At 41.8% G+C, this 9,409-nt stretch overlaps 1 protein-coding gene across 2 annotated transcripts in view; it reads left to right on the forward strand.

Annotated features, from left to right (window-relative positions):
* Plce1 (phospholipase C epsilon 1) overlaps nucleotides 1–9,409 on the forward strand; it is a 262,100-nt gene that overhangs the window by 220,960 nt on the left and 31,731 nt on the right. For both annotated transcript variants that reach the window (XM_050157296.1, XM_050157303.1), the window contains exons 18-20: nucleotides 1,008–1,124; nucleotides 2,274–2,432; nucleotides 7,093–7,222. In XM_050157296.1, coding sequence (XP_050013253.1) covers nucleotides 1,008–1,124; nucleotides 2,274–2,432; nucleotides 7,093–7,222 — 406 coding nt within the window. The remainder of the gene's footprint in view (nucleotides 1–1,007; nucleotides 1,125–2,273; nucleotides 2,433–7,092; nucleotides 7,223–9,409) is intronic.

Below are 9,409 nucleotides of genomic sequence, written 5' to 3' on the forward strand. Positions count from 1 at the left end.
ATCACCATTAGAAAGTAACAAGAACCAGTTCCACCTGGGAAGATGGATTATCTTGGACAATTGGCCTTATTGGATTATTTTATATTCTACATAGCTTATTAGTTTAGCTATGCAGTTGCTCCTCCCGCAGAGGGTCTTAAGCTACCTAACATCATTTTTCTCTGAGCTAGAACAAGGTTGGGAAGGAATATTACCATTATATGGGGTAGTAGCTAAAATGTATTTTTTCAACTCATTTTCTATTTGTCATTCATAAAGCTCTTACACTGTATTTTGGTGAAGGTTTATGTTTATCATTAAAAGTTATGGTGTATGCCATATTGCTACATATAGAGTGTTAACTGTTTCAGTGTGTCTCCGGCTTTATTATATTGTATGCTAAAACAAAAACAATGTCTTAAGGTGTTCTTTCTTGATATGTACTAGGTCTTTTTTTCAGTTCAGCATAGTAACAGCTGTTCCTTGTAGTATAGAAACCAGGCTCAATATTTGATGTTTTTATACAAAACATCCTAGTCTTTCATTTAGTGTTTGTAAATTTAGCTATGGGTTCTCAATCTATGGACTCAACCATACAACTATATGTATGTATATGTTTGATATATATATATATATATATCCAAAAGTGGAGTAAAATTATGTCTGTAGTGAATTTGTAGACATTTTTTCTTGTCATCATTTGGAAATATGTTCACATTATACTGGGGATTCTACATATATAGGGATTATTTGAAGTACATAGGAAGATACATTTATAAAGATTATATGTAAATATTATGCCATTTTTATATGGGATCTGAGTATCATATAGATTCTAGTATCTGTAGAGATACTGGAATTATTCTCCCACAGATCTAGAGAGGCACCTATACTTTTGAAAAGATAAAAACTGCTTTTGTCCAGAATCTACAGAATGCGACAATTAAGACACTTTCTATGGCTCAGTACCAGATTTCTGACTACCCTGAACAGACACCTGACTCTAAGGAGCTGTCTGGCTCTTACAGGAAGTGGTGGAAGCCATCGACCGCAGTGCCTTCATCACCTCTGACCTGCCAATTATCATATCCATTGAGAACCACTGCTCACTGCCTCAACAACGAAAGATGGCAGAAATCTTCAAGGTGAGCTTCCTCCAAGACACTATTGTCTTTTAGTTGGTGGTGGTATCTATATAGGACAGATGTGGACCACAACACAGTTGGACTTTAGCCATGAGGCATATTCTGTAAAGACCTGAAAAAAAATTGGCATTGCTCAGAGAGCTTAGGCTTTTGTCTAGAATGGTCCTTTTTTTCAATATAGGTATTGTTTTCTGGTTTCCTGACCCTTTCCAGGAAGCCTCAGGAGGTAAGGGTAGAGCATCTCTCCAGTACGCCTATAATACAAATTGTCACCGGGCAATTGTATGTGGAAAAACTGAAACTGTTTCCAGGAAAGTCACATATTCTTGTGACCCACACTGTATTATAGTGATCCAAGTGAGCAAGTTAAACTGTTCAGAACACTTTCTGTGTTAATAGTAAGCTTCTTTATACAAGGGAAACGTATTGCAGACAGTTAAGGAGCAGATATTCCACAAGACGCCCCTTCTCCAGTGGGAGAAGCACTTGTAGAAATGGAGCTCTCACAAAAGGAGCACTAACAGAAACATCCTCCAACATGAATACCAGCAAAACCTTGGCTTTTCATATTGCCTTAGCCTGCACTTGGAAATTTTTGTTTTTGCTTGTTTAAAAATAGCTAGAAATAAAAATCGCCATGTTTCCTATCCTTATCTTGAGTGATCACCCTATATCTACCTTCCCCCCACGATCTCCTTGAGAGAGACAATCTTCTTTGGAGACCAGTGCTCATAAGTCCTTGTGAAAATGGTATCTATTTTTCATTCATTGTTGGAACAAATCCTCCCTGTTGCCTCTTGTCTCTTCTCTTCACTTAGAACTAAACCAGATTTTCAAAACCACAGCCACTCATCAAATTTCTGCTTGCTTTCTTCTTTAATGCATTAGACTCTGGACCGTTTTCCTAAGTCATCACAGCTGGCTCCCTCTACAGTCTGACCTAGGCCTTCCCCCTTGCCCTGAACACATCCCCCTTCCTTCCGGCAGGAAACTGCCAGGAGAATAAACAACCTCTTCTTAGTTCCTTTTCCTGGGGTTTCTCAAACAGCTCAACTAAAATGAGCTATCCAGTACATTTAGGAGATGTAAATGTATTTATCAAGTAGCGGTAGATGGCGTTGATGGTGTGTTTCCCTTTGTGCTTTGTAGAGTGTGTTTGGAGAAAAGCTGGTGGCTAAATTCCTATTCGAGACCGATTTCTCAGACGACCCAATGCTTCCCTCACCTGACCAACTTAGGAGGAAAGTGCTTCTTAAAAACAAGAAGCTAAAGGCCCATCAGACGCCAGTTGACATCCTAAAACAAAAGGTAATCCTCCCTGGTTAAGCAAGTTAGGAATATGCCATGGGCTTGGGACAAGGAAATTAATGTCATTTAGACTTTTCAAATGATCTGCTGCATAGCTATGAACCTTGAGATCCTTTAACTGATACACTTGATTTGGGGAGTTCCAATTCATAGACCGATAGATTCTCTCCTCCCACTAACCTCAAGTTTTATTTTGTAAATTGTACCCACGTGAAATGTACCTCCGTTGTTTAATTCATTCTAAGCGGGTTGGTGTGATTCCTGCCTCAGCCTCTTGAATATTGAACTGAAGGTGTGTGCTCCCAAGCCTACCTCTACATTCCTAAGAACATTAAAAATCTTATCACAAGTTAAAACATTTATAGGATATAACTCCTATATCCTGAAGGCCAGCAAGAGTTGTGCCGCCAGTCACCTTCAGGAGCCAGGTGGGAAGATGACAGATAGAAGGACTGAGCACAGCGTGTATGCCCCTGCAATTGAACAGCCCTAATCAAATTATTATAAAAGAATTGAAAATATTAACTCCATTGAGCACCTGTGGTGTGTCCATGTAATTCTAACTACTAAGAAAGCTGGGACAGAATGGTTGCTTCAGCCCAAGAACTGGGGATTAACCTGAGAAACACAATGAGACCCCTGTCTCTTTAAAAAGAAAGGTATCGACTAGCCCAGTGGTTCTCAACCTGTGGGTCGACCCCTTTGGCAAACTTTTGTTTATATATATGTATGTATTACAATTCATCACAGTAGTAAAATTGCAGTTATGAAGTAGCAACAAAAATAATTTTGTGATCGAGGTCACCACGACGTGAAGAACAGCTTTAAAGGGTCACAGCATTAGGAGGGTTGAGAACCACTGTGCAAGCCAGAAAACTGTTTTGGAGATGAAGCTCCCCAAGGCCTGAAAGCTTCAAACCTTCTCTATGAGCATCTTACTCTAAGGCTTCTCCAGGAGGCTGGCATTTACTTCAGTCCCGAAAGCTGTGAGACCTGCACATGGGCTTTGTAGTGAAACTTTTTAACTAAGATGTTAGCATGGGTCTATGTACTAACTGGCCTGCCTTAAATGCCCAGGACACTGTTCCGGAAGACAATTTCCTCTTCTCTTCCTTCTTCTCAATTTTTGTTTGTTTTACATTTTACTTTATTTTTTTAAAAAAAATGGGGGGGAAGGAGAAAGGAGCATAGGAGTAGGTGAGAAGCAGCAGTTCATATAGAATGATGACCAAGTACAGTGTGACCTAGATCATCACAGATGGTATGTGTATAAAAGGAAATCTGAGAGAATGCTGCACACTGTTCCAGTGAAGGAGGGAGGGAGGAAGGGGGAGGGGACGGGGTAAAATGCAAAATGATGCTCTGGCGATCAAGACGCCTGTAGCATGTTTAAAGAAGGTTGTGGAGCCCTGGTTCTGAGTTGTGTTTGGCTAAGCTGCTGTTCCCAGGCTTGCCTTGCGTTTTGTGGCTAAGCTCTCAGTTTTTCCATGCTGGCCATTAACACCCACAAACCTCCCTAAACCCACTTTGAGAAATCTAAGCCTAGCCAGTGAGCATTTAATAATCTAGGCCAGCACCGTAGAATATTTTATCTAGATGTGGACACAGCTTCCACTGTATCTTCCCTATTTGTACATTTTTATTATAAAGATAATACAACCATGTTTCTTTTTTAAAAACTAGGGACTATGAGAGGATACGGTGCCCGAGCATGTAAAGGAATATGCTATCAATGAGGACAACCTGAGTCCGCTTCCCTGAACCCATATGGTGGAAGGAGAGAACCAACTCCCTGGAGGGGTTCTTTGAACTCCATACATACTGTAGCGTGAATTCACACACACATAATGTACAATCAACCAATCAATCAATAAATGTAATTTCTAATTTTTCTTAAATGTTCAAAAAGTAAAATTAGTGGTAAGGTGGCACACACCTTTAATCCCAGCATTTGGGGGGGGGGGGAGATCTCTGAGTGTGGGTCCAGCCTGGTCTACAGGTCGAGTTCTAGGACAGCCAGGGCTACATGAAGAGACCCTATCATGAAAAAAGATATGATAACTTTGGTAATGTCCATAGCTACAAGTAAGGGAGTCTGTCTTAATTAGGTTTCTATTGCTTTGGTAAAACACCACGACCAAAAGCAATTTTTGGAGAAAAGGGTTTGATGTAGCTTATAGCTCTTAGGTCACAGTGCATCGTCCATCGTCAGAGCAGGAATTCAAGGCAGGAACCTGGAGTCAGATGCCGATGCAAAGGCCATGGAGGGGTGCCATTAACTGGCTTGCTCCTCACGACTTGCACGATCTGATTTTTTTTCTAATGCCCAGGACCACCAGCCAGGGATGGCACCATCCACAGTGAACTGGGCCCTTCCACATCAGCCCTCAATCAAGAACGTGTCCCATGGGCTTGGTCACAGTCTCTACAGGTTGTCTGGAGACCAGTCTGAGGGGGACATTTTCTCAACCGAGGCTCCTTCTTCCCTAATGACTCTAGCTTACGTCAAATTAACAAAAAGCTAGCCAGCATAGAGTCCAAGAATAGAAATGAAAACAAACCGCGTCTTTACTGTCTTTTAATGGTTAGTGAAAGAGAGAGAGTTCACATGTGGAGGTCAAAGAACAACCTTTAGGAGTTAGTTTTCTCTCTCCATCATGGGTTCCAGGGATCCAGTTCAGGCTGTCAGGTTTGTGTGCAAGTGTTTTTAACCGCTGAGCCATCTTCATAGCTTCTATCTTTATTTTCAATCATCTCTAACTGGAATTTAGCAGTCTCTCTGATTATAAATATAGGGAGAAATCCAGTAATTTAGGCAATACCTGATGTGTGTCTTTTTTACCAGGAGAAATGACAGAGTTTTTTTCTTATCTCACAGATGTTGATAATACCTCCAAGATTTATTTATATTCATCCTACTCAAAAATTATCACTTGACCCATTATTACATGTTTTGACACATTTCCTAAAATTTTTGTTGTAATGATTTATTTTTATTATCTTTATATATGTGTGTACGCATGTGTGTGTATGCATGTGTGTGTGTGTGTGTGTGTGAGAGAGAGAGAGAGAGAGAGAGAGAGAGAGAGAGAGAGAGAGAGAGAGATATTAAAAGAGAGAACTTGTGCACATGACTGCAGGCCTAGGTACCTGTGGCAGTCAGAAGCATGGAGTTGAATTTACTATTTTTTTAAATGATTTTATATTATTTTATGTGAATGAGTGTTCTCTTACATGGATGTTTATTCACTGTGAGTATGCCTGGTGCATCAGATCCCCTGGAACTGAAGTTATGCGTGATTGTGAGCTACCACATAGGTTCTGGGAATCAAAACTAGATCTTTTGCAAGAACGAGTACTCAACTGCTGAGCCACCTCCCCGGCCTTGGAACTGAACTTTTACATATGCACTCTTAACCACTAAGCCATTTATCTAACCCCAGGTTTCCTAACATTTCTACGCCTGTTTTGTTATTTTGATTTATAGTTCAGATAACGTCTGTTGAAAAAGTGTTTTCTAAACTAGCAACTGTTCTTTTGGTCTGCTCGTCCGCAGGGATTCTAGCATTGTTCTCTAGGTCAGAGGACTTTCAATATTATTTTAAGACAGAAAAAAAAATGGTTTCTTAGCTGAGACTTCCTGCTCTAAAGTTGACAGGCTGTTTCACTCAGTCCCTTGGGACTGATGCTAGTTTTCCAAGCATCAGAGTTTTATCTCGCAGAACTTTCCAAAGAGCCTAGGAATCTGGACACCACACACACGTTCCTTGTGATTCTTTGTAATAGCTCCCAAGTTTTTCAAGGATGTTGACATTTGCCTAAAAAGCTGTATCCAGAGGTTTTAGGGTCAAAGCCTAGGCTATGGCAGCCCCAACAAGCTGAGCTCAACCACCGGCTCTCAATGTGTCAATTAGAAGCTCACATAATGGTGTGATGAGAAGAGATCCACTTAGTGGGGTTCCCCTGGGAGAAAAAACAGATGGAGAAACTCGGGAACCCCAAGTCCATCTTCAGGGCACTGGCAGGAGCTTCCACTTCAAATGGAAGGCAAGAGGTGTGCACTGTTAACCAGTCCTGGTAATGGTGTGGTCGGCTCATCGTTGTCTCGGCTCTAGACCTGTCAGGTGGTCCTAAGAAGTTCTTATTCCTCGAGGGACAACGAGATTCTTGGAAGAATACTGCTGATTCAGGGAGCAGCCTTCCATCTTGGATACCTGCCCTCATGGGGGAAGGGGAGGTCTGTTCAAAGAGCTTCTACTGTTCTGAGAATCCAAGGTGACTTAAGAGGAAAGGTTAAGGAAAGTGCCTTACCTCTGTTCCTTAACCTTGATGGGAGCTAAGACAGGTTAGGTAGACACTGCTTGAGTGATTTGTCATGCCTGTGCGCCTGAGAAGCAGATAACACCGAGTAAAGAAACCGACACAAAATGAAATCCAAGATGCTATGGTGGTTTCCATTATCTGTGGGCCCAAATGAGGAGTCAACGCCTCCAGTGAGGGCACCATTTCTGTTGCATCCAGATACATTCTTCCTCTCTCAAGTGAACCCAAAGGGACAATCCACTTTTATCCCCCTCGTTAGCACCAGGTGGGGGTTTTAAAGGTTCAGGTGGAAGCTCAGTAGGTTACATTGCGGTCTTTAATTATTACTGTCTTACAGGCTCATCAGTTAGCATCCATGCAAGCACAGGCTTTCACTGGTGGGAACACCAATCCCCCACCTGCCAGTAATGAGGAAGAGGAAGATGAAGAGGATGAATACGATTATGATTATGAATCCCTTTCCGATGGTAAGAGAAACAGAGCAGGGAAATACTTAGGTGATTTTTCTTTTTCCCTCAAAATAAATCTGTAGCTCCATAGATAAGCAATAGAGATTATTTTAATAATGTCTGGGAGTCTGGGAATCCAGTCACTTAGTGAGGACTAAGGAAGATGAGGGGCTCTGTTAAGTATCACAGCCACACTCCAGGAAGACAGGGACAGCACAGGAAGCTTTGGGAAGAGGGGGTGTGGTGGTGTCATTCCTAAAATGGGCGTGTGGAGGAAGAGATGCAATTATAGCAAACGTGCACACACACACATACACACATGCACATACACACACACACATGCATGCATGCGCACACACACACATGCACACATGCGCACGTGCACACATTTTCAGCCTTTGCGTTTATGAAGTGGTAGAAGTTCTTGGCAGGCGTTTCGGACTGTGCCTAAATCCCCTCTCTCTCTCCTGCGACTTCCGCAGGGGACAGCTTTGCTGCTCTGTGTTCCCTTTCTCGTTTTCATAGTGTCTCTCGGACAGTCTGGCACCAAACAGAGGAGCTTCATTCTCCTGTCTCCCTCTCAGATGACTAAACCAACCAGACATTTCCTTCCGGCCCCACCAAAGAGAAAAGCGTGAGCGATGGCTAACGACACAATTTTTAAAAGTCAAATAAATCATGTTAACTAAAGGTTACTAGTGAAGCATTCTTCTTAAGTCAGAGTTCCATGTAACTAGTGTTATTAGCAGGAGATGACAAAGTTTTTCTCCTTGCAACATCCCTGATAGTGGGCTTTCACTTTGCTGACCCCTGAATGGCAACTGTATTCATAGGAGAAAATGCCAAACTTTTTTTTTTAAATGAGACAGCATCTCTTTTGTTTAGTCCTAGCTGGGCTGGAACTTTGATCCTCCTGACTTCATCTCCTACATCGCTTTATATATTGGACCGAGGGTTTGGCTCAGTGGTGAGCATTTGTCTCTGTAACAAAGGCCCTGTAATCCCTGGCACAGACTTGCTGCTTAAAGTAGACTATTTGCTAAATGTGTAGTTATCCCCACACTAGTAGCCACTGATGTAAAGACCACTAAGCCACCCCCACATGTCAGCTTCTCATCTCATAATTTCCATTTATGTTCAGTTCAGGGCCTTCATTACTGGTGACAGTCTAAATACGAAAGTGAGCAATATCCATTTAAATTTAGCCTTCACAATAGTTGATTGGTTCGTGCCATCAGTTAAAGGCCTACTTATTTGGTGTGAAATGCCATGAGGTAATAAAAAAGATAAAATTTGAATGGAGTCAAGACAATCTATTAACATCCTAGTCCTAAAAAGTCATGAGAATGCAAAACGTTTTATACTGACCCATGCATGCCCCATAGCAAAACAAATTGATTCAGAGATTAAATGAAAAATTATACTTAAGAAATTAGCCAATCTGCTGCCTTTAATCCCTGCACTTGGGAGGCAGAGGCAGGCAGATCTCTGAGTTCGAGGCTTCCCTGGTCTACAATGTGAGTTCCAGGACAGCCAGTGCTATACAGAGAAACACAGACTGAGAAAAGAAAGAAAGGGAGGGAGGGAGGAAGAGAGGGACAGAGGGAGGGAGGAAAGAAGGAAGGGAGGGAGGGGGAGTAAGGAAGGGAAAAAGGAAGGAAAGAAGGAAGGAAGGAAGGGAGGGAGGGAGGGAGGGAGGGAGAGAGAGAGAGAGAGAGAGAGAAAGAGAGAGAGAGAGAGAGAGGAAATCAACCAATTCAGGTGTTATTTGTTCCTGTAATAAGTTGGCCCTCCAGAATATAAATTCTTCTCAATCACTAATTACTCTTAGTCTTTTTTGTACTTTTGAGAACAGAAATGCAGGCATTTTAAATTATCATTCTCAGTATTTATTTGTTTGCTTGTTTGCAAATAGCAAAATGAATCGAGGAGAGAAAGATCTTTCAGGTTTAGTTTTGTGCAGAGGAGTAAAAATTAACTCTGCTCCCCACTGAATTTTTGAATCAGTAGTATGCATTGTTTAAGCTGGGGTAGAGTACTTGTTGAAAGCGGAAGCCCGCCAGGCTCTACTCCCATGGTGTGTGAGACTTTAGACACTTATTTCTCATCACTGTGAGCCATAAGTCTCTCTAATATGTCATGAAAAAGTTCTATCCAGTGTTTGGTGATGTCCTCCTCTCCAACCCCTCCCCCCCCCCCCGACAC

This window comes from Alexandromys fortis, unplaced genomic scaffold (assembly GCF_014885135.2).
Source record: "Alexandromys fortis isolate MF-2015 unplaced genomic scaffold, M_Fortis_MF-2015_v1.1 scaffold_10, whole genome shotgun sequence".
In the NCBI taxonomy this organism is placed as follows: Eukaryota; Metazoa; Chordata; class Mammalia; order Rodentia; family Cricetidae; genus Alexandromys; species Alexandromys fortis.